Source organism: Zonotrichia leucophrys, chromosome 3, assembly GCF_028769735.1.
Source record: "Zonotrichia leucophrys gambelii isolate GWCS_2022_RI chromosome 3, RI_Zleu_2.0, whole genome shotgun sequence".
Classification (NCBI taxonomy): Eukaryota; Metazoa; Chordata; class Aves; order Passeriformes; family Passerellidae; genus Zonotrichia; species Zonotrichia leucophrys.
The window spans coordinates 110,884,827-110,910,109 of record NC_088172.1 but is presented as its reverse complement, the minus strand read 5'-3'; the positions used below and the strand labels follow the sequence as shown (position 1 = coordinate 110,910,109).

General features: G+C 47.9%; 2 protein-coding genes across 2 annotated transcripts in view; both read right to left on the bottom strand.

Annotated features, from left to right (window-relative positions):
* Positions 1-1,234: 1,234 nt before the first annotated feature.
* SOX7 (SRY-box transcription factor 7) lies at positions 1,235-5,625 on the bottom strand. The gene is made up of 2 exons (XM_064707145.1): positions 5,397-5,625; positions 1,235-3,399 (listed from the first exon to the last, which is right to left on the bottom strand). Exons 1-2 carry the CDS (start codon positions 5,620-5,622, stop codon positions 2,474-2,476), a joined length of 1,152 nt encoding a protein of 383 aa, XP_064563215.1. The 5' UTR covers positions 5,623-5,625; the 3' UTR covers positions 1,235-2,473.
* Positions 5,626-13,494: 7,869 nt separating this feature from the next.
* The window catches only part of PINX1 (PIN2 (TERF1) interacting telomerase inhibitor 1), a 61,333-nt gene continuing 49,544 nt past the window's right edge, over positions 13,495-25,283 (bottom strand). Inside the window, exon 7 of the mRNA XM_064709947.1 lies at positions 13,495-14,491. Coding sequence (XP_064566017.1) covers positions 13,886-14,491 — 606 coding nt within the window. The 3' untranslated portion in view covers positions 13,495-13,885. The remainder of the gene's footprint in view (positions 14,492-25,283) is intronic.

Sequence of the window (25,283 nt, the reverse complement as noted above, 5' to 3'; positions counted from 1 at the left end):
GTGAGTCAACGCTGCTGGGCAGAGAGGCCAAACAGGATCCTGGCACCTCCCTCCCTCCAGCTCCAAAATCCTCTTGGAAGAGTCACATTTGGGCTGAGCCACCTCAGTCAGGGAGCCACCACAGTACCTGGGGCTGGCAGGACACCCCAAGGCATCCATTTCCTTTCTAAAAGGAAAGACCAAGGGTGAATTTGGATGCCTGAGAGATGGAAGAAGGAAGAGGCAGGATGGGAGAGCTGAATCCAGGGGATACAAGTGGGGGATAAAGGATAACATGCCAGGGTCATGTTGGTGCCTCCCCAAATACTCACACAGCCTCCACCTTCTGGGACCATGGGCTTTGTGGATCAGTGATGTCATTTGTGGGGGACAAAGGACAGGATTGGGTTGGATTGGGTTGGATTGGGTGACCTCTGAAGACCCCTCCCAGCCACCAGACAGAGATGGCATCACCATAAAGTGCACTAAGAAACATGCTCCTCCATTTTTTGGGGCCAAGCAGGAGGACCCAGCCTGGGAGACACTGCCTTGGGAGATGTTTACCCTGCCTTGGATCTCCAGAGGTCCCTTCCAGCCCTAACAACTCTGGGATTCTCTGTGCCTGGCTTAACCTCAAGGACAGCAGGGACACAGCCTGATTTAAAGTCTGGCAAGAGCAGGCTGTGATGCTTTTCCACAACAACATGGGTTAAGGTTTTCTCTTTGCTGGCCAGGCCTGAAGACCATCATTCAACATCATCTTCATGTGCCTCCCCAAATTTGACCCCCACATATTTCTGAGGCCTCACTGCCTCGATCTGCACCTGAAATGAGGACCCTTTTCAAGATCCCCACACTGTGGAACACCTTAAAAGGTGAATTACCCAAACAGTGAAAGAAAAGAGAACCTTAAATGCAACTAAAACCCACGCTCCAGGCACTCCATAAATTGGCAACATCATCTGTGCTCACCAAGACACCAAAGGCAAAGTTCTTGACTTCACTCTAATATGGAAACAGGATTACAAAGATCACATCTGAGAGATGGCAAAAGCAGAATCAAGGCCAGCACAGTGACCTGAGCCCCAGGACACTCCATGAAAAGCGAGGGTAGGCACTCATCATGCCCTGAGTCTGTTTGTTAGAAAGCAATCCACAATTTGTAAAGATAACCACAGATCTTTGTTTTATTTATAAAAAAATGGAAGTAGAAAAATTTGGCTGAAAATACCAACAACAACGATGACAACAAAAATATAAAAAAATAGCACTTGCACGGGAAATGTTTCTGTTTTGAAAACTGTTGTCAATAGCGACAGCAATTTAAATCATTGAACAATCATCATATAAAAACATTTATTTAAATTAAATATTTTATGCAAACTCGTATCTACACTCATTCAAAATGCATAGAGTCACACAAAAGAGATGGAATGTAGTAGCTTAAAAACCGGCAAACTTTTGGGGTTTTTTTAAAAGTTTTCTTTGCAATTATTATTAATACATTTTGGGGACTGAAACCAGGAAATCATAACCACGTTACTAACTAATCATTACCAAGTGCCATACAGTAAACACTAAGATTAATCATGTCATATAACTGATTTAAAATAAAGCTTCATTTTTATGGAAAGGAAGAGAACTCGAGCAATACAAAATCCGAGGTGGGGGGGCGGGAGGAATAATGGAAGGAATAAATCAATGTACAGCTTTATTACAAGCAATAAAATGCCAGAGTTAGGAGAGGCATTGGGCACTGTGGCTCCAAACACGGAGCCTTCCCCTTCAAAGGATGTTTGATAAAAAAAGAACAGTCTGCTACATCATCACCTCTTGGCCAAAATGTTCATCCCAGGACCTGCTCCCATGGGTGGATGCCGGCTGGATCCTGCCTTTCCAAGCCCTGATCTTACCCCACTCCAGAGCAGGCTCAGCGCTCTCCTGGTTGGTGTCTCATCCTCTCTGGGGTTTCCCGAGAGATGAAACCCCCAATCCATGCTCTGGGGCAGGGGATGGGGGCTTTAATCCCCATTGGAGTGCTCAGGCAGGTCAGGGTGGTCAGGCAGCAACGCCACCACCAGAACCCAAACATAGCTCATGGACCTTCACCAAAATCTTCCCTTCTCCCATCCCTGCCTTTCCCCCTTCCAGGGGGAATTCAGACCTGACGTTTGCGGGGTGCTGCAGCACTCCTGACTCCAAAGCAGAGCTGGGGATATCCCAAAATGAAGGGCAGCTTTCCTGTGCTCCCAGGAGCATCCCTGCTTTGGAAGAGGGACTTGGCCAAAGGGCTTTGGCGTTGGGAAGTGCCCCCTGGCCACGGTGGGAGCAGAGCACTCCAGGCTTTGCACGGTGGTGACTCAACAACCCAAATCCTTTACCTACAGCACCGAGGAGACTCCAGGGCCCTGTGCTTCGATCACCCTGAGGGAGCAACGCCTCGGAACAGTGTCGGGTCCTTCCTGGGCCACTCCAGGCGGCTCCGGCTGGGCTCCTAAGACACGCTGTAGTTATTGTAGTAGGTGGCTGTGGCATCAGCCAGGACGGAGATGAGGCTGTTCTCAGAGCTGTGGGAGCTGCCAGAGCTTGGGATATGCCCATTGGCCAAGGCCCCTCCGTGGTGGTGTTGGTCACCGTGGCCGGGGTTGTTGAGATATTGGTCAAACTCGTTGCGGTCCATCTCCCCCAGCAGCTCCGCTTGGCTCAGCTGGTCCAAGGTGTCAAAGCCATGGTGGTCTGGTGGCGGGGAGAGCTGGCCCAGGTGGGCATGGAGGTTGGGAGGGGGCAGGGAGGGGAAGGCGGGTGTGTAGTAGCTGGGAGGAGGAGGAGGAGGAGGAGGAAGGGAAGGGCAGCTGGAGGCCGGGGGGATCATGCAGGTGGCCGGCTGTGGTGGCATGGGGCTGAGCGCGTGGTGGCCACAGGGCAGGGAACCACCTGCAAACTCCGGTGGGGAGAAGGTGGCGCCGGCCAGGTGGGAGCGGTGATGCTCCTCGGGGCAGGGCGAGGAGAAGAAGCTCTGCTCGGGGTCTATGGCATCCAGAGGGGACATCTCCGGCGGGGTGGGCAGCCCGTAGGGGTAGGTGTCCACGCTGGTGCTGCTGCCGCTGCTGCTGCCTGGAGGCTCCCGGTACGCCCGCACTGCCGGCAGCCCCGGGCGGGGGGGGTACTCACCCGGACCCTCTTTGTCCCCCCCGGCCCGGCTGCAGGTCCGCTTTTCCGGCACAGAGTTCTGGTCCCCCCGTGTGAGGCTGCCCAGCAGAAAGCCGGGATCCACCCGCTTCCCGATGCGCTTGACCTGCTTCTTCCGACGGGGCCGGTACTTGTAGTTGGGATAATCTTGCATGTGCTTCACCCGCAGCCGCTCGGCCTCCTCCACGTAGGGACGCTTCTGAGACAGGCTCAGCGCCTTCCAGGACTTCCCTGAAACGGAGGACACGCTCCGTTAGCACCCACAGCCTCCCAAGGGTGCCCAGTGTCCCACCTGGCAGAGGACACATCCCAAAAACCCCACAGGGGTGGGAGAAGAAGGAGGGAATTGAGGCTGCTATAGGGTTTCTGACTCCCTTCATCCCAAGCTGCCACACAAGGTGGGTTTGGAGTTAGTAAATAAATCCAGGCAGACAAACTCTCCCAGCTCCCTGTGGAGCAGGGACAGCCAAGGCCGTGCCTGGCTAAGCAGAGGTCAGGACGTGCTGTCCTTTAAGGTGCCCCAGTTTGTGCCCTGCCAGAGCTTGCAGCAGGGCACAAGGAGACCTGGGCACTGTGACAGCTCGTCTGGATGGTGGAAGGTGTCTCTGCCCATGGATTAAATGGTTTTTAAGGTCCCTTCCAATCCAAACCATTCCATGATTCCGTAATCCTATGACCTTGTGCCTCCCTGTTTGAGATAAAATGTCCCCAAGACACAGCACAGAGAAGCAGCATTGGGTAGGGGGGGTTTTATCCCACAGTGAGGTTGTCCCAGGCTGCTCTTCAGGGTAAGGAGGAGAAATGAGGATATACATCAAAGCCTTTGATGCCTTCCCATGGTCTGAGACAGCAAAAATAACACTAATAAGCTGAGATGCTGCATGGCAAAGCAGAGAGGAGAAAACCCAAACCACCAAAGAAAACACCACAGAAGTGTCCAGGGAAACACCAACTTTGGATAAGAGGTTGGGCAGCAAAGCTATGTTGCAATTCGGGCAGCTCTTTCTCAGGCTGTCTGGGCTGATAATTTTGGTTTGCCCTCTCAGTTTCACATCAAAATGGGGATTGGGAGGAAGAAAGAAATAGTAGATGGGGAGTGGGAAACAAATGTGTGCTCAAAATGGGATGTGATCCCCCAAAAGTAACAGCAGAAATACACACACACAGCCCCCAGACATGTAATACTGGCACAAAGTGACACAGCAAAGACAGGCCAGGAAAATTGGGGGGTCCCTCCTTGCACAGCAGGGCAGCACCCTCAGGGCTTGCAGCAGAGGGGTGGCAGGGTGCCTGTGCCCTGGGATGCAGGACACCATCAGGCTTTGCACCCCGAGGAGAGGCTGCACACCTGGAGTGTGGGACCCCGTGGGTGACAGGGTGGGTGCACGGTGCTGCTAAACTCCATCAGGTATTGCAGCCCCAAAGTGCTTCACCCGGGCTGGCTTTGCACCCCAAAACCACCCAGAAAGGTGTAGGGGTGCCCTCCTGCTGCGTGCCAGACCGGGTTCCCACCTGGGCAGGGTTGGCACCCCCAGGGATGGCCAGTGGAGCTGGCATTCCCAATCCGGGGCGCTGGATCTGGGTGGGATTTGCACCGCGGGATGACCGGATGGGTGCATGGTGACCAACATGGGGCACTGGATCCCAATGGGATTTGCACCCCAGGAATGGCCAGAGAGTGCCTGGATCCCCACCTCAACGCACTGAATTCGGGTTTTCACTCCCTGGACCGCAGGTGAGTGCCTGGGGACCAAGCCCGGAGCGCTGGATCCCAGCAGGGTGTGCATCCCAATCCCGGCTGGGTGCCGGATCCCCCGTGCCACCGGATCCGGGCAGGATGTGCACCCCCGGGAATGCCCTGCTGGGCTCATGGGCACCGAATCCGAACAAGGTTTGCACCCGCAGGGATCTCCGGTGTCACCGAATCCCGTCAGGATTTGCACCTGGATTGCCAAGTGGGTGCCGGGGTTCTCCCTCCTGGGCACCGGATCCGGGCAGGGTTTGCACCCCCGGGAATGCCCTGCTGGACTCATGGGCACCGAATCCGAACAAGGTTTGCACCCGCAGGGATCTCCGGTGAGTGCCCCTGGGCACTGAATCCCCCCTGGATTGCCAAGTGGGTGCCCGTGTGCTCCCACCGGATCCAGGCGGGGTTTGCACCCCCGGGGATGCCCGGCTGGGTCCCCGATTTCCCCCCTCCCCAACCCCGCGCCCCCCGCGCTGCTCACCGAGCATCTTGCTGAGCTCCGCGTTGTGCAGGTCGGGGTTCTGCACCGCCAGCCTCTTCCTCTCGTCCTTCGCCCACACCATGAACGCGTTCATGGGCCGGCGGATGCGGCTCTCGGAGCCCTTCTCGCCCTGCGACGCTCGGGGGGGCGGCCCTGGGGACAGCCCCTCTCCCCCGTCCCCCTCCAGCCGCTCCGGCCAGGGGAATGTGCTGAGCAGCGCAGCCATGGCCCCCCCCGGCCCCCCCGGCCCCGCCGCGCTGCCCTCGGGGTCCCCGCGCAGTCCCAGCCTCCTGCCCGGCCTCTCCCGTATTTATGAGCTCCTTGGAAAAAGCCTCCTCCAATGACACCGAAGGGACTCGCTGCTCCTCCTTGTTTGCAAACTCCTCAGCCCCGGCCGGGATGGTGCTGCGAGGAAAGTTCTCCCCACCCCTTCTGCCCGGCACCCCCCCGGGGAAGCAGCACCCCCTGCACCCCCCTTTTTCTCCTTCCCACTCCCCCCTCCCCCTCTTTTATTATTATTTTTTCTTTATTTCGCTCGCTGAAAGGGAGTGAGGAGAGAGCTGGAGATGTCCCGCCCCCAAACAGCCCCGCTGCCCTCCTGCACCTCAGAGAGCTTCAAACTTTAAAGGCTGGGGGGTAACACAGAGAGAGGAGATAAAAGCACTGAAAGCTGGGGGGAAGAAGGAAAATGGCACTGAAAGGAAGATCCCACTGGGCTGCAAAAGTTCCCTCTCCAGGCTTTGACAAGCTGAAGGAACCCTGTTTGCCAAGGAAGATTGAGGCAGCAATGGCACAGACAGGGACAACTTTCCCCCGTTTCTGCTTAAACCACCAGCTCAGGCTGTGCTTTGCCCACCCCATGTGGGTTTTCACCCCAAATTTCCAGATCCCTTTGTATGGGATGGAAGTTGGGACACAGTGAACCTGCTGGCGGGTGCTTGTCCAGCCTGGTCGGACTCCTAAGGGAGCTTTTAGGGGAAAACAAGGCAGGGATGGAGCTCAAAGAGGATGAAACATCTCCAGTCGGTCTCCGCTGGACACTGGGAGACAAAGGATCTTTCCCTTGCTGCTGCTTTTTATGGAGTGCTGCCCCAACCCAAAAAGGCAGGATGGGATGGAAGTCCCAAAGCCACACAACGGTGTCCCCCACTAACCCCAGCTGGGGGGGAAACTCATCCAAGCAGCATTCCTCTCACTAGGACAAAGGATCTCCAGGAAGGTGATGGCACCGAAAATCCCCTTGGGGATTTGCCCTGGGGAATGCATTTGGTGCCTGGATTCCTGTATGATTTTGACCCGCAGATACGGGTCTGCAGAGAAACCGTGGGTTTCCTCTCGGTGCTGCCAGAAAAGCAGCGGGACGGGGTTTTGGGATGGGCAGGATGGGGCTGGCCGAGGCTGCCCCATCTGACCCCAAGGCTGGGGGGAAAACCACGGCGCGGATCCCAGGCCGGGGCGTTCGGGCAGGTTTCCCACGTGCCTGGGTGTTCCTATTGACTCTTGTCAGATTAGGAGTGATGGAGAGCGCTCATGTAAATGTGAGCCGGGCAGGATCCGCCTGGGCTTCCTGGTCTCTCCCTCCCCTCCGCACAGGAGCGGGATGGTTCTGGTTTCTTGTGGATTGCAGCGATTTTGGGGTCAGGAGAATCCGCAACTTTGCTCGCAGCAGAAGCAGCGACTGCCCTGCCCGAGCTTTTCCCCGGGACTGAACTAAAACCCTGCGGAAGCAACAACATTTTCCAAAGGAACTGATTAAATCTATTAAGCTATTTACAAGTGGGCTCCATCAGAGCTGCTGTTATCTGGGAATACAACAGGAAGGCAACTTCTCTTAAATCTAAAAGGCGCAGGAGATTTCCTGGTCTCGGGACAGATTTATAAACCCTTTCCACACACACACACACACACACACACACATGGAGGAGCTGCCTTTTATCTGGGGTTTGGAGCTCGGCACGCTCCTGGGGACAGCTTGTTCTGTCCCAGCAGCTCCAGATCTCTCCTAAAATCCTGTCTCACGCCTTGAAGTGCCGGGATGGGGCAGGGAGGGAGGATGTCAAACTCCCCACCCTGCCCTGCACAGGTCAACCCGGTGCAATTTGCAGGCTGGAGCTGCTGCAGAGGTTGGCAGTGATATTTTGGGAAGAAAACCTTAATTTTGTTTAGCTCCCTTTAGGAAGGGTGGAAGTGCTCTGTAAAGGAGGCTGCCAGGGTTGCAAAGGTTTTATTTTGAACAGGATGGTAGTTTGGGTATGGTGAATGTGTTGCATGGCTCACTGTAACTTTTTAACCCTCAGGATGCTCAGGACCTGGCTATCATGAATACAAAACCACCTCTGTGGAGGCCCCAGAGGCCAGGAATTTTTAGTAGCAGCAGCAGAATTTCCCTCCTTGGGAAAAGGAAAGAGATGGGTGAATTCCAGTTGATGCCTTTTACAGGACTGCTTCACCTTGCCCTGTGTTTCCACATTTTGCAGGATGGGTGGATAGGTTTGGGAGAGGAAAAAACCCTGAGCAAGGACAGGACCTGCACCCACTCCTGCCTCTGCTGCCAAAGCCTGGAAGCTCTCAGAGCACCTCTCTGGGTGTTCCTGATCCTCATTATTCCCTCCACATCCTGGGAGTAACATTTGACCTCCCAAAGGCATCACAGGGGTCAACTCTGTGGCTTTTCAGACCCTCCTGAGACCCAATCTGGGGCTCCTGTGTGCTTACAGCACAAAGAAATCCAGCAGAATATTCCTCATTTGGATTTCCTCCCTTCCCAGGGCCCCCACACAGAATTTTAAGTGCAAACACTGCTACTATTATTAATAACCATTTTTTTTCCCCTTCTCCCTCTTTCCTGCAGCACCTGGCATTCTGATGGCATTAGTAAGGAGGGTTTCATTCTGCACCCTGCCTAAAATGCTGGTCAAACCTGTCCTGTCGGAAGCTCCCACGTTACATAAAGGAGGCTGGGGCCATGTGAAAATGCCACCTCCTAATTACCACCGGATTGGAGTAATTAGTCTGGAAAAAACTCGGGATTACCATTTTTTTTCTTTTTGTGTGTGTGTGTGTGCTCACCTTCCCCTCTCTGCTGCGAGGCTTCACCTGTATCTGGGGCACAGGAAGCAGCAGAGCTCTCCCAGGGCTTTGGGAACAGGGAAATTACGGTGAAAAAGCCGCGAGCGAAAATAGATGGAGCAGACAAAGGGGGGAAGAAAGCTTTGTTCTCCCCCATTTTCATGGATGGGGAACAGTGGCAACAACTCCCATGGGCCAGGCAGAAAATGAGTGGCTGAACCCTATATGGAATGAGCACCTCTTTAAAAATATCCCTCTTTTTTTTAGGTTTTTTTTGGGGTGGATCTGACATCTGGAATTTTATCCCTGCAAAGAGAGGGTTTATTTTTACTCCCCCCACCTCCATCTCGCACCCCACCAACCTTCAGGGACATTACAATATGTGAGAAAGTGCAAATCCTAAATTAGCTCAATATTCACATGTTCCTTAATTATTGATGAAACTCTTGGCTCCCAAGGGAAGTTTTTGCAGAGAGAGCTGGGGGTTCCCAGCAGAAGATTCCCTCAGTGCTGCAGTTCCCAACTCACCCCACTGCCCATCCTCCTTGATTCCACCAGGTTTTCCCCAGGGATTGCTACCTGGACCATTTATTTTCTAGGTAAAAAACCCCAGAGCTTTCCCATTTTACAAAAAAAGCAGAAAAGCTCCCCCTCCCCGCCCCTTGAAATGCTAAAATTTTCAGCATTGTGCTGAATAGTTCTGCTCTTACTACTTTTAAAATGCAGTTGAAAGGTTACAAAAATATATATTTTAGTGCCTTTAGGTTAAAAGGAACTAGGAGGAGTTTCCCTCTTACACCTTTAAATTTATGAAGATGGATTAAGATAAGAAAAAAAATGTATTTGTGTGATTCAGAAGCAGATTTTGACTTGCTGAGAAATGAAGCTTCAATTTGTTTTTCAATATTCCCACTTCTGCCACCACAAATTATGTATTTGTGCTGCATTTCCCAGTCCTACATCACTAAAAGTTTGCTGATCCAAGACAAAATTGGTTTATTATTGGATGGAATAGATACAGAAAAAAAAGTCTTGGTTATTGCCCCAAGTTCTCTGAGCTCAGATCCTTCCTGGGGGTTCCTGCCCAGGAGTGAGGGGGAATTAGGAAAGGATGGCTTTGGATGCCCACAATCCTCACCCTGTATCCAGTAGGATGCACTATTCCCAGATCTTTTTTTTCCAGCCAGGTGTGATGCTGGGCAGTGCTTCCGACAGATTTTGTGTGGTTTCCCTCTCTTCTTGGAGCTTCCTTCCTTCCCTTGGTGTTGGCAGGTTTGGAGGTTTCGTGACGTAACTTGTGTCTTTTGAAGGTGGATGCTGCAACACCTTCAGTCTCGTGTGTTTAAACAGGAGAAAATTGGTTAATTACACTGATGAATGCAGCTAATTGTCCTTGCTAAGAACTGAGGAGCTGGAGGCAGAGAGCACCAGGGCAGCTGAAAGGAGAACTGCAGCCATGGGCATGATGCTGAGCTGTCCCCAAACACTCCACAGAGCCACAGAATGGTTTAGGATGGAAAATCCCTTAGAGATCATCGAGTCCAACCATTCCCCAGCATTGCCAAGGCCACCTCTGACCCATGTCCCCAAGTGCCACATCCACAGGGCTTTGAAATCCCTGCTGGGATGGGGACTCCAACACTGCCCTGGGAAGCTCCTTCCAAACAAATTCCTCCTGATGTCCAACCTGAGCCTCCCCTGGCACAGCTTGAGGCCGTTCCCTCTCCTCCTGTCCCTGTTCCCTGGGAGCAGAGCCTGACCCCCCTGGCTGTCCCCTCCTGTCAGGAGTTGTGCAGAGCCACAAGGTCCCCCCTGAGCCTCCTTTTCTCCAGGCTGAGCCCCTTTCCAGCTCCCTCAGCCCCTCCTGGTGCTCCAGACCCTTCCCAGCTCTGTTCCCTTCCCTGGACAGCCTTCAGCCTCTTCAATTCACAACAGTCACAAAGCAGCTGCATCCCAATGGACTCAAATTCACTTAAACACAAGCACAGGTGGTTCTGAAATCTTTAATGGTGTCTTGCATTTATGCCTTACAAACCCCTGGTTGTTACCAAGGGGCACTTGGGGACATGGGTGAGTGGTGGTCTGGCAGTGCTGAGGGAATGGTTGGACTTGATGGTTTTAGAGGAGTTTTCCAATCTTAATGATTCCATGATTTTATAATTCTACCTCTGCTTTACGCTGGCTGTGTGTGAAGCATCAGAGCTTCACATCGTGGGAGGAATTTCAAGGAATCCAAGGAAATTCAAGGAATTCTGCCTTTACATGTCTGGGCTGTCATTTGAGGTGCTCCAGTGCCATCTCCCATCTGTGAACCAAGAAAAACTCCAGTCAAACAAAACTCCAAAAGCCCACAAAGTTCATGCAGATTTAGGTCCAACAATGGTACCAGGACTATTTTTCCATGGTCTCTCCTTCCCAGGGTGGTTTGGTGCCTGCAGGTACTTACAAGCACAATTCAACCTCCATTATTGCTGCTCTAACCTTGCACTTGCCAATCACGTCCTTGGCCGTGGATCCCGCAGCGAATTCCGAGCCTCAAAGCCAAGAACAGCCCTATCCCTGCAAAGAATGGAAGAGCTCAGGAGAAACCAGTGTTGGAACGTTCCCAAAGCAAAAAGGAAAATTTCCTCCAGTCACTGCTGACCCGGGGTTACCAAAACTGAAAACATTTTAATATCTGTGCTGCGAGCGCCTCGTTCCCCGTTGTAGAGCGACAGCAGAGCAGGGATTCTCATTTTCCTTGGTGTCCAGGTAATTTCACTGGGAGCCACCTCATTCTGTGAGGACAATGGATGAATTTATAACAAAAGGCCTCGGAGTTTGAAAGTCTGATTTTCGCGGAAATGAAACCAAGTCGCTCCTTTGTGCTCGCATTCTGCTAATTCCACCATCTGGGCACTGACGTAATTCTTTTTCTTGTGCTTTCTAAAAAAGGCCTTCTTGCCAAACCCAGAGTTGGGTTAAAACAGAACTCAAAACCCACTAGAAGCAAACAAACAAAAAATATATATGTAATTTATTACTCTGAGACATGTTTCTCTTGTTCCAATCATCCATTTCACTGGACAGTATCTGGTAAGAAGAGCTTTTCACTGAGTAATGTTGACCACAAACACAGAACAGAGCAGTTAAATAAATTGTTTCTGTCAAATACAAGCAATTTATGATTTATGATTATTTATTTATTATGATTTTCCCCTCCTACAACCACATGCAGAGCTTGGGGCACATTAAAATTCCACATTTCCCAGGGTAAAGTGCCGTGTATTTATTGCAGAAATAGAAAATCTTCCATTGGTAGCTGATACTTCCATCTGAGCCAGATTTCAGTGTTGGGTATCCTGAATTTAACAGGAGCAACAGCACAAATTTAAAGGTTTATTCCTGGTTTTATTCTTCCTGTAACTGACACTGGAATGTGGCCAAGCACCCACAAGAATTAGCACACAGAAACACATGAAAATTCACAGAGGGAACAAACAAACAAGCCCAGCAATATTTGGGGAAGGAAACCTTATTCCTTGAGTAGCACCTTTTTAAACTGAAATCCCAGAGAGGCTGTAAAGTTTAGTCGGCTTAAGAGTTAAAAAAATAATAATTGGAAACAATCATGCTTTTGGATTCTAATAACAAAAATTCCAACTTGTGGTGAGCAAGAAATCAAGAGGGATGCTTCAGTTTAACATAAAACATTATTTTGCTGTCTTCTTTCACTGAGAAGATGATTTTTTTCACCTCAAGCATGGAGTTTCCTCCCAGTTTGACAATAACTGACGGTATTTGGTGCTATTTCATTTAAGGAAGCCAAGGACAAGCAGATTATGGTGAATAATAATTGTACAGCCTGAAAAGGAGATGCAACAAGGGTTCAAACCCCTGGCATGTGAAATCCAGGGAAAGGCATCTTGTTCTCCTATGCAAGAAGTGAAACTTCATTTTGCTGCAGTGAATGAGCATGTCCTGAAGGCAGGGGGAAAAAAAGGTGCTTTGGAAACCAAGAGATCTTAAAAAACCAGAGCTGAGCTGCAACCAAACCATCCATGTGGTCTGGGTGCTGCAGATGGAGCTTCCTCCACTGCACAATAAAGGCAGCTTAAGGAAATTTTTTTCCCTATTAACATCTGCATCTTGACAATGTTCCTCAGACCATGTTAAGCAACTCCACTGAGCTGAGACAATATAAAAATGTACCCATTTTCTTCAGCAGAGCAGCCAATGGGATGTTTTAGATTTACACTGATGAAACCCAGCTAGGCCTGGATGAAATGAGCAGCTCATGGATTTGGATTCTGGATTCTGCCAGGATAACTCCCTGGTCTTCAGGGTTGTGCTGTCAGTTTGCTGTGGCCAAAGAAATATCAGAACACCAGGAAGGGGAATCCTTCCTCCCATTCCACCACTTCCAAGCCCACCCATCTCTCATGACAGCTCTAAATGACATTAAAATGCCAAAATTCATGCTGAATGCTTCAGATCTCCCACAAAACTGCTTGTGGCAGTGCCCAGTCCCAGCATTCCTTATTTTCAGGCTTACAATGAGAAACAAGCTCTAGTTTGGTTATAAATCCAAATTGCAAGTTTTCAATGCGTGAATGGCAACAGCAATCTGACTGTGCTTTTAAAATCTATTGGTGTCCCAGTTTCAGGGAAAAGCCTTGCTCTGTCCAAGGCAGCTTTCTGGATTCCAGAGGTACCAGTGAAGAGATCCTGAGTATGGCCTGGAAATCAAAGATTTAGGTATGGTTAATAAATGATAAGGTAAATACACGTTTCCTTCGGCTTTGGTGCAAAGTTAAAACTGTTTGACAATGGTTTGGAGGCACAGGGAGGTCTTTTTATTTCACCCTTAAGTGTTGACACTTTTTTGAGAAAACTTTTAATCAGAGTAAGCACTTTGGGAAGAAACAACATTCATTTTATATGTAAAAAGAGATAAATGTAAAAATTAGACAGCACTTTTCAAAAATCAATGAAAAAACACAAACAGCTTTGCAAACCCCCTCCTGCTTCCAGAAACAGAGCTGGGCTCTCACAAGCCAAAACAATTTTAATAAAAAGATAGTACAAGGGTGGTTTTAATTTTTTTTTTCCTGGATTGAGAAAAACACAGTCAGGTGAAGCAGCAGGAAGTCATTCCCTGCCTTTCACAGTCTTGATGTGTTGATCCTCTATGTGGGTCCCTTTTGAACATGGACTGAAGCTCCTGTTAGCCTATCATGTTTTCCTTTGGGAGAGCTGGGTTTACATAGAGTCTGAGTTTAGATCCAGTATGAGTTTAGATCCAGCCTGTGTTTAGATCCAACCTGTGTCTAGATTCAGTCTGTCCCATCTGGAGCTAGAGCAATGTCCAAGACTGGATTGGTGCTGTGTTTACACAGAGCCTCCTACAACACAGACTCATCATCCCTGAGCCTGAAAGGTTAAATGTTCTTGCAGTGCTTCTTTTTCTTTCTGGGTGTTTCTTCCCCACACTCCCCTCTCTCCTCTTTTTGCTTTTTGTGCTTCTTCTTGTGGCGTTTCTTCTGCTTTTCCTCCTGCTCCTCTGTGCTGAGTTCCTCCCCCTCACACATTCCCACAGAAATTTCTCCATTGCCTGTATTCTCATCACAACTGATGTTTTCTCCTTCGTTCTCCTCTTTATGTTTCCTCTTTTTTTTCCTTTTGTGACATTCATTTAGTGGATCATCCAGTTCTTTTCCATTCAAGCTCCCTGTCTTGGGCTTTTTCCCTGGTTTCTCACAGTCCTCTGTCCTTTCTGCCTCATCATCTCTCTTCTGCTTCTTCTTTTTCTTTTTGACTTTGGTTTCCAGCTCTTCTGAAGGCTCCATAGCTTCTTCAGCTGCTGGGCTGGAATGATCCACCTTTGGTTCTGTTTCCTGCTGGGATCCCTTCAGCTTTGCCATGCGCTTGGCAAAATATTCCTGGACAGTGAGAGCACTCTTCACTGTGTTGGAATCATCTCCAGGGCTGGAGAGACACTTGGTCCTCTCCTCTTCTTGGGAGTGAGGATCAGCCTGAATATCCTCCTGCAAGAGAACAGAGAGGAGCAGGAGTGAGTTAGGAGTCATGGCTTTAAACATAATGCTGTTTTTTTGCACACTAATAAGGAAAATACTGAAAAGCAATGTGGAGCTTTGAAAATTAACTATGAAAGTACAGATTTGGGTGGAAGTGAGGCAGCCCTTAATGTGAAAGATGCTGTAGGTTTAGGGAAAAGAGGTGGAAGGAGGGAAGGTAGCAAGAGAACACAAACCAAGCCAATTTTCAGTTGTTTTAAGTTCCTTAGTTTACCTACTCCTACGTAACTCATGTCTACCACTGCCATACTCAGTGCATTACACTGACTTTACAAAGCACATGTCTCTGCAAGACACAAACCAGCATGAAAAATGATCCACTGCAATCCATTAGCCTGTGGCACAAAGGAAATCCCATGCCTGGAATAACTCTTCAGCAAAGAACTTGTAATCCAGGGAGCAATCCAGCATTGAGGCATCTCTCCCATCTTATCTGATCTTTGGAAATGTTTGTTTCAGAGCTGCTCTGCTGTCAGGGTGTCCCAGATGTTGTTATTTAAACAGGCTCCATTTGATCACACGTTATCAGATGGCACAAACAACATCACAGGTTACATCTTACAAGGTTTCTGCAGATATGAAATAAAGAGCTGCCCATCTCCAGCTGCAGGTGAAGAGTCTCCTTTCTTAAAAGGAATTATCAAACTAAGAAATACCAAACTAAAAGCAAAGTACAGCTCTGGAGCTGGATGTTATGGATGGCATGAAGAGAATTGACTGAGAAAGCAACAAATGCCACAAGATGGAAATGTATAATTTGTTAAATTATCTGACATTTACAAAAGAAACAAACCAGAAAGGCAGCTGAAATTAAGGCTTGTTCACATACATACCAAAGCACTCAAAACAAAGCCTTTGTGGTATAGCCTTTTGCTTGGCAAAAGTCACAAATGACTCTTGGAAATGTCCCAAATTTTCATAGAATCACAGAATCATTCAGGTTGCAAAAGAGCTCCAAGACTATAGAGTCCAAGCTGTGACTGATCCCCACTTTGTCACCAGCCCAGAGCACTGAGTGCCACATCCAGTCACACCTTGGACACCTCCAGGGGTGGGGACTCCAAACCTTCTTGGGCAGCTCCTTCCAATGCCTGACTGCCCTTTTCCATGGAGAAATTCCTCCTGATATCCAACCTGAACCTTCCCTGGCACAATTTGAGGCCATTCCCTCTCATCCTGTCCCTGTTCCCTGGGAGCAGAGCCTGACCCCCCTGGCTGTCCCCTCCTGTCAGGAGTTGTGCAGAGCCACAAGATCCTCCCTGAGCCTCCTTTTCTCCAGGCAGAGCCCCTTTCTCAACTCCCTCAGCATATTAATTGTTTTTTTAAAGCCTTGTACAAACCACAGGGAACCAGGTACCCCCTGTGGATGGGAAAAGCTGGGAAGGATCCTCAAAAGCTGATGTAGAATCCTCACCAACATCTGCCCTACAACCCCATCCTGAAGGAAAGGGGATCCACAGGATTACAGTCAGAGATAATTCCCTGATTTCCCACTCATAAATGCACAGATGGGTAAGAGCATCCACTCTGCCCACACATCCTGAATCCTGCCTGCCCAAATCAGAGCAGTCAGATTTTACAGCCACTTTCACTGCCATAACCTGATACTCAGGGAAGGCCAGCAAAGAGCTGGGAGATAAAACCCCACTTATCTCAACACTTTATAGTTATTGTGTGATGCTGCAGATAAGGGACCTGGCTCTCTTGAGGGCATCATTAAACTTGCTGGCTGAAGCTGGGTTTATTAGGGTTTGTGAGTAAGGTTTTCCAGATCTGGCTCCTTATGCATCCATAACCTTTACTCCCAGGAGCAGGAATGCAAAAATTGGTGTCATTAGTGATGCATTACGAGTGGTGATTTCCTCATCCATCTGCTTTCAAGAGAGCTATTCCAGTGGAACGAAAGTAAGGCTGCACTTGAGATTCCAGTGATGTTTGTGTGGGCACTTATCAAAATTAGGGACTTTTCTTGTAGGGATATGTTGTAGTGTTCCTGAAGGGTTATGAAGTAACTGAAACTATTTGACTTCTGGCAAAGAAGCCTGAAAAGGGATGTGGAACATGAGGAAAAACAGGATGTATCCGCACAGGTTGAAAGGGGAGCAGAAGTTTAACAGGACAGAATTCCCAGGATAAATGGGTTGAGCTATATTTATATTAAATTTTTTTAGTAAGACCCAAACCAACAAGCAGAGAATCCCATGCCATCACAGGATCATTTAGGTTGGAAAAGAGCTCCAACACCATCAAGTGACCATCTTGTCACCCAACCCAAAGCACTGAGAGCCACGTACAGGCCTTCCTTGGACACCTTCAGGCATGGGGACTCCAAACCTCCCTGGACAGCCCCTTCCAATGTTTAACAACTCTTTCTGTGAAGAAATTCCTCCTGATGTTCAACCTGAACCTCCTCTGGTGCAACTTGAGGCTCTTTCCTCTCCTCCTGTCCCTGTTCCCTGGGAGCAGAGCCTGACCCTCCTGGCTGTCCCCTCCTGTCAGGAGTTGTGCAGAGCCACAAGGTCCCCCCTGAGCCTCCTTTTCTCCAGGCTGAGCCCCTTTCCAGCTCCCTCAGCCCCTCCTGGTGCTCCAGCTCCTTCCCAGCTCTGTTCCCTTCCCTGGACACACTCCAGCCCCTCCAGGTCTCTCTTGCTGGGAGGGTCCCAGAGCTGTCCCCAGCACTGGAGGAGCCCCAGCAGTGCCAGCACAGAGGGACAATCACTTCCCTGGTCCTGCTGAAGCCCAGGCAAACAGGGTCATTCTCCTTCCCCCCACAGCAGGACTTTGACACCCTGGATTGCAACAGGACAAACAGACTCCCAGGTTTTCAGCCAGGACCGTTTCCCTCCCCACCCCAATGTGTAAAACACACTCGGGCCCAGAACACCCATTGCTCCCTGGCCAACCAGGAAAGGATTTTCTCATTGCCTTGGTGACTTCAAGTCCTGACAACTTAATTACTGTAATTGAAGGCAAATATTACTTGAACTCTACACATTTCTTTCTTTTCATGAAGTACATTAGGCATAAAAACAAATGTTCCTTTGGTTAAGCAGAGGAGTTCCAAAGGTATGTACAAGTTTAGAAAATAAGAACCTTGCTCAGAAACTCCTTTATTGATAAGAATTTTAATAACCACGGGCCACTGAGCACAGAATTAACAGGGCATGGAGACAAGCAAAGAGGTGCCAACCCTAGAAAACCTCTGAGTTTAGGAAAAGCTTATGTAAAACTATAAATCACCTGGAAGGGCTGTTAAATGCCAAGGTATTCCTGCTTCTGTGGTGTACCTGTCCCAGTAGCCATGGGAACACTGCTGAACTCTGACCAGGGGTTTTCTCTAACCCCTCACAGTTTATGTAATTCCTCCCCTGCATGACCCAACGCAGAGAAAAAAAAAAATAAAAAAAGGTAGATATCCCTAAAAGTGGATTGTGCTGCTGAATATTCTGAAAGACAAAATTTTCACCAGATAAAAGACAGAAAGAAATATTCTTCCTCCAGAGAACTGATGATCAAGTAAAAGGAAAAGAGCAATTGGGCTGGATGTGGAGGGAAACCTGAAGATTGAGCTTTGGAAATTATGTTTGGCCATGCCATGAGTTCCAAAATTGCCTGAGATGAAGTTAAAAGGAATTGGGAATAGGGAATTGGTAGGATGGTCCCAAGCAAAACAAAAGGACTGCTTGAAACACGATGTTAAACGTGGAATGAGTAAGAGGAAACAATAGGAAAATTCAAGGAGAGGTTGGGAAGTGCACAGGAAGAGATGAAGGTCAATTACAGGCAGAAGTTCCCTGTAAATATCATCTGTTTATGTAATTAGTGAAATGTATGGAAAATAATCCAAAGGACATAAAGCACTCCATGTACCACCGTGTTTTTCTCTGCCTTTCTTTGCTTGCTGATTAAATCATTAAGGGAGTGCACTAAACTTACAGAGGGAAATCCTGGTTCCCTTGAATCCGTCAGGATCAGGATTGCATTTCTAGGGCATCCCACTCTCAGAGCACCTTTCAGTTATTTGGTGAAAGGAAAAACAGGGAGTTATGGTCAATTATCAAAGGAATTCACATCAGTGAAAACATGAAGAGAGGAAGCCAAAAGTGGGACGGATTTGGACACATCATGAAATCAAATGGGTTTGAAATCCAGCCTGGTCTAGTGGAAGGTGTCCATGGCAGAGGTAGGAATGGGATGAGCTTTAAGGTCTATTCCAACCCAAACCATTCTGGGATTATTATAATTAATATTCAAAAATAAGAGCTGCACCTGCATGTTATCCTGGGAGGAAAAGTGAGACAGAACTCATGGGCAAAGCAAAGGGTTCTTTGGCAACATATAGGAGCAAGAGAAGCAGCCTGGATTAATTCAGAGAAGTTTCCCTCCTCTTCAGAATTCAAGTATTTCCTTTTTCACACTTAAAATCATAAAACAGGGGAATAAAATAATCTCTTATATAATCTCTGTCTGCTACATATGAACTACTATTACTCAAGCCCAGTAATTTCACATGACTTTGCTTTATTGGTACTAATTCACAATGATTTTGTGAAATCTGATTCACAAAAAAGACACAAAAGGCAAAGTCCAGAAGGGATGAGCAAAAAGGCAGAATAAAGCTAAACTATTTCAGTAGGCTCTCACTTAAATGACAGAAAATGGGCTGGATGAAGCACATGGAGCCTGAGTTCCATGGAAAATACAGGATCACTCTTAGCTTTAAACTGCAGCCACCGCTGTTCCACCTTTCTTACCAACTTCTTTGCTGAGAAACTGTAACAATAAGATTAAAATAATCCTGTCCTGTTCCTGCTGCTTCAGATCCTCACCGAGAGGTTGGCAGGACCCCCATGCAGTGCACAAAACTTGAGAGGCAAGAGCTGAGGGCATCCCTGTATCTTTCCATCCCAGGAATGGCTGCAGATGATTCCTCAAGAGTCACTCTGGAGCTTTGCAGACATCAAGGATGACAGAGCCTTGCTTTAAGGAGCTGACAACTTCGAGCTAAGTACAAGCATTAACATTTGGATTGGGATCAAACAGGCGAGAGGGTGAACAAAGACCTGTAGCCTGATGAGTTTAAGCAGGATTAAAATAAATACATGCATAAATAAGGCCACATACCAACAGTTCTGCAGTCGATTCTGGCATCAGAACAGGTACCCAGGAGGCTCTAATGCTTTTAATTTACCTGATTAAAATTGGTTTATTGCAGACAGCATCTTGTGAAGAGGTGATGAGAACACAGTCCCAACACAGACAGGGCTGATGCAAAGGGAAAACAGGACAATCGCCCTGGTGCTCATGAGGAAAAGGACAAGCAGCAGATGGAAATTATCCACAGGAAAACTTTGCCAGTAGGAGAAATCAGTATATTTGTGAAGCCTTAACAATCATTGGGAGTCTCAACCACTGAAAACAACTCAGCTACCAGGGAAGTGTTAGGCAGAGTTAATTCTTGCTTGAAATGGAAAATGTAAGATCTGCACTCCAGAAGCAACTTTCAGTCCTGTAATACTTCAAAAACCTGAACAGGGATGCAATTTGACCTCCTGGTGATCACGGAATTGTTAAGGTTGGAAAAGCCTTCTCAGACCATTGAGTCCAAAAATTCCCCAGCACTGCCAAGGCCATCACCAACCCATGTCCCCAAGTGCCACATCCACACAGATTTTTAAATCCCTCCTGGGATGATGTTTTCACCACTTCTAGGGGCAGCCTGTTAAAATAAATGAGGGTTTAATGAAAGAAATGAGAAGCAGGGATGTTCAACCTGGACAAAAGTGGTAAAAATTCAGGTCTCCTGCAACTTCTGGTTTTTGTTGGCCATGGTGGTATAATCACCAGGACATGCCACATATCCATAGGAAGGTTTAATTTTACTATGATTTATCCTGAGAACCAATAGAACAATGAATCCACTGATGGGAAATGGAATGAGAATCCTGGATGTCCAATACCTGGGTGACATGACACTTGTTAAAAGGACAAGTTGCAATAACTACAGAGAAGCACTTTCCTGTTTGACTGATAAAATCAATTCTATGCCAGAATATATTGAAACATCAGCTGTGTTGATATTAACTTGCAGTTGATATTAACTTCTACCCTCCACATGAGCCATCAGCTGTCTCTAACCCAGCAAGGACAAGAAGAGAGGTAAGGAAGTAATTAATGGAAAGGGGACAAGGAAAAATGTTTTCCATGGAATTATGAAGACCCATTTTTGCTACACTTGCAACTACAAAAGAGCAGATTGTTTCTCTAGCAATCAAAAGGCTGAGGAATTTTATTATAGTATATTTATGCCTAAAATAATCTGGAGGTTATTAATAGGATCACTGACCTCTGGAGCAGAACTACTGTGAGTGCTAGACAAGCTCCGCTTTTTTTAGTGGAGTTAAACCTTTTTTTGGAATTAAATCTCCAAAGAGAGAGGTTTTACCACCCTTCAGGATATCCCTGTTGTGACTACAGAATCACAGAATGGTGGGAAGGGACCTTAAAACTCATCCCAATTCCACCTTCCTGCCAGGGCAGGGACACCTCCCACTATCCCAGGCTGCTCCAAGCTCCATCCAGCCTGGCCTTGGATGTGGCACCACATCCTAATGAGGAGGTTTTATCACCATTTAATAACACCCATTTCACCCCACTGCAGCAATCTACAGGTGCTTGATTTTCATTTACATTGTATTTGCTGATTCCATTTTTATTTCAGTTTTAAATTCTGTGGTGATGCGTTTCTATTAAAACCAAATTCAAATTCTCCCAGCCTGTCTCGTCCTTCTGTTTTATATTTTTGTCAAAAGCTCATCCTGTACCTCAGCAAGTAGCCAATTTTAACAATTTTCATTCATTCTTACAATTCACACACCAGAAAACCCCCATCTCTCTTGCTGAATAGTCCTGGTATGCAAAATGCCATTTGTTTGTGACACAAACAATCTATTTCCAGGGGTGCAGGATGAGCTGGAGCCCAGCCTGATCCCATCAGTGAAACAGGAGCTTCACAATAAAGCTGTGACACTCAGCCAGGTTTTGCCTCCAGCCTGCAAACACCAGAGGAACAGGAAACAACAGGGTTGCAAAAGTGCAACGGATTAAATTTTGGCCAGGGACGTGATTGCAAGGATAGTCCTGGGGATTCATTCCAGCTGTCCTGAGCAGATCCTGGTCAGGCCACAGCACCTGTATTTCCAAGGGCAGCTTGGGAATCCTGGCACTGTGTCCCACAGGGCACACACACACACTTCCTCCTACTGTTCTTACACTTTTCAGGAAAAAGAACACAATTTATTTAAGTTATTGCACAACAAAGGCAGAGAGAAAAGTCCAGGAGCTGAGGCTAAGGGGGAATACACACCATGGGATAATTCCCAAGAGGTGCAGAAGGCAGAAAGCACATAAGGAATGAGTTAAAAAACCTCAGCACATGGCAGAGAAAATCCTTTTCATATCTTGAGAGACACTTAAGATATCTCTGTGACATGTCATTGCACTCTAGCTCCTCTGCTGAGGCCAGCACAGCCTCTCTTCCTTCACATTTCCCTGCAAATTACATCTGTGCCTAAGACTGGATATAAACAAAACTACTAGGAGAGATTTCCCTTAGGATCTCTCTATTGGCACGATGCAGAGATCCAAACACAGTGACTTCATCTCCCCAAAAAGCACCTAAATCAATTCTAACTGTTCTGTTCTCACCTTGAATAACAGAGGAAGTGCAGTCCAGCAAAGCAAGCACAGGACTGGGAAGGTCACGTTTCCCAAGTTCTCTTCCCAGCTGCTGGGAAACCCTGGAGAAGTTATTCCCTCCAGCTCTGGCACAGGTTATCAAAGCACAGAACATGCCTGATCAACTGCATGAAACTCACAGCAGGGCTAAGAGCTTCATAAAGTGTTTCTATGGTGCTCTGAGATCCTTCACAGAGGTATCCCAGATGAACAAGGATGGAAATAACCCTGGAATTCCACTCATGTGCAGCTGGGGCTGGGACATTGAACACAGCCCTGACCCAGCACTTTTGTGACAGATCTGTGAGAAATCAAACCACCAGGAGTCTCAGATACTGTATTTTAAAGGAGTGGGCAGAGAAAAAATATGCAATGGTTTGGGTTGGCTGGGAACCTAAAGCTCATCCAGTTCCACCCCCTGCCATGGGCAGGGACACCTTCCATTATTCCAGGGTGATCCAAGCCCTGTCCAATCTGGCTGTGAAAACTTCCAGGGATCCAGGGGCAGCCACAGCTTCTCTGGGCAACCTGTGCCAGACCCTCATCACCCTCAAAGCTAAGAATTCCTTCCCAATATCCCATCTATCCCTGCCCTCTGGCAGTGGGAAGCCATTCCCTGTGTCCTGTCCCTCCATCTCGTGTCCCCAGTCCCTCTCCAGATCTCCTCGAGTCCCTTTAGGCACTGGAAGAGGCTCTGAGCTCTCCCTGGATCCTTCTCCAGGTGAACTCACCCAGCCTGGCTCCAGAGCAGAGGGGCTCCAGCCCTTGGAGCATCTCTGTGGCCTCTGGACTCTCTCCAGCAGCTCCACGTCCTTCTGCTGTTGGCCCCAGGGCTGGAGGCAGCTCTGCAGGTGGGGTCTCACCTGAGCAGGGCAGAGCAGCAGAATCCTCCCCTCCCCTGCTGCCCACACTGGGGATCAGCCCAGGATGCAAATCAGTGCAGATTGTTTTGTTAATCCTGAATCCAGACTCTAAATGTCTAAAAAGTCTTCAAGAGTCCAGGACAGTCATCCCTATCCCTGTCCCCAGTTCTGTGGGTACTGTGCCATGCTCAAAAGCAATCCAAGCCTTCTCCACATGTCCTGGGCACCTTTTTATTATCCCTTTGCAATGTGTGTGGAATGGGCAGATGCTATTAAGAATTCAGGAGACCAAACCCTTGCTGATTCTTCAGTTTAGGATTTCTTCATGTGCTCCACAGATAGAGAAGAACCCCAAAAGAAGCAACAAGGGGGCTTGGCCAGCCAGACTGTGAATACAAGCAAAGGTATCAATAAGGGCTCTGAAGGTTTGGGATGCTGAGAGAAAGAATGGAATAAAAACCATTGGAAGCACCCAGAGGAGAGAAAGGAGTTGTGGCAGCAATTCCAAGAGCAAGCACAGTCACAGCAGCATAGCTTTGGCTTCTGGCAGAGGAAACTGCACATGCTTTAAAACCTGAAAACAACACCTGCCTATGTCAAACTCCTCTTCTGGCTCTTTTCTAATAATAAATGTGGAAAAGCAGATCTGTGTACAAATAAAGTGCTTCCAGGAGCATTTGAAGCAGGTAATTTAAACCAAAACTTTGCTCCTTTCCCCTTCCCCTCAGAAAATGCTTCTCAAAAGGAAAATCAACACTTGAGCCTCCTCTGTTCCTCTGAAGTGAGAGGGTGATTTGTGGGAGAGCTGATCCATGGATCCAAACCAGCTCAGATCTCTGGGGAAGCAGAAAGACATTTCCTGTTTTTTAGCACCAGCAGTGGCCCAGGAGCCTGAGAAATACCTTGTGTCACTTTGTTGTCACTTTTTAGTGTGCCTTCCTCAGGCTTGGTTCCTTTCCTCTAAGCAGGTGTGAAGGGGGACTCAGAGCACAGGGAAATGAATCAGAACTTCCCAATTTGGGGCAGGACAGACCAGAAATACCTTAAATACCATAAATACCCTCCTGTGTAGGATAAAAGAAAGATGCAGAAACACAAACAGCAAGAATTAGAATTAAATTTGAAATACAACAACAGGGCTGTATATGCACATTTTTTTCCTTCTTTCCCATCTATAATGGCCTGAAGAAAAGAGTTGGTCTGAGGAATGGGATTTATTTTTTAAGGAAGATCATTCATGCAGCGTGCTGACTGTTCATAAGGATCTTATCCTTGTTTTCAAGGATTCACTACAACCCAGTCAGGTACAACTTCTTTGCAGCCTTTTTTTTTTTTTTTGATAAATTCTTGCATTTCTTCTTCATTTCTGCCTTTAGTTTTGGTGCTTCCTTAAACAACTCTTCTGACAATCAGCTCCTCAGATCAATTCCAACTGGGACTCATCCTCCCCTCCAAAAACCAACACAACTCTTCTCCTCTCAGCTTCAAAATGCTGCTCCAAGTGTTTCCCTACCCATCTTGCCCGTGTCCTACCTTACCCTCTTCGCTATCTGAGATGTGTAACATCCTGCCCTTGTTCTGTCCATCATTTCCTTGCAAGCTCTCTGGGGAAGCAATTAGCCCACTTGTGAGCACTCTACAACATAATTAACAAATAATAACCACTGAGAAATGTAGGCCAAAAAAGCCAAGTTATCACAGCCCCATTTCTGCAGAGACTTGCATTGTTCCATGCTCGCTTGCAGCTTCCAAGTTCCTGGAGGCACAAATTCTCCTCCAAGGCAGCACAAAAGCAAAGGTGAACGCTGTGTTTTAAAGGAGATATAAAATGTTTGGACTTTATTTGGATTTCCAGGCTTTTCTGCTTTTTCCTGCTCATTAACACGACCAGTTGTGAGTATTTACACAGTTTGGTTCTAAATTAACTCTGGCAACAGGAGCACTGAAGGAAGGAAAGGCAGGATGACTGTAACCATGAGCAAGATGCAACACCAACATCATGACATCATTTAGGATGAAAAAAAAACTGCTGGAAGAGACAAGGACAGAACCTAATCTTGGGTTTCCATCCACACATCCCACAACAGCCTGTAGGGAATGGTAACAATTATCAGGGAAAGCCTAAAAACTCGCTCTTATTT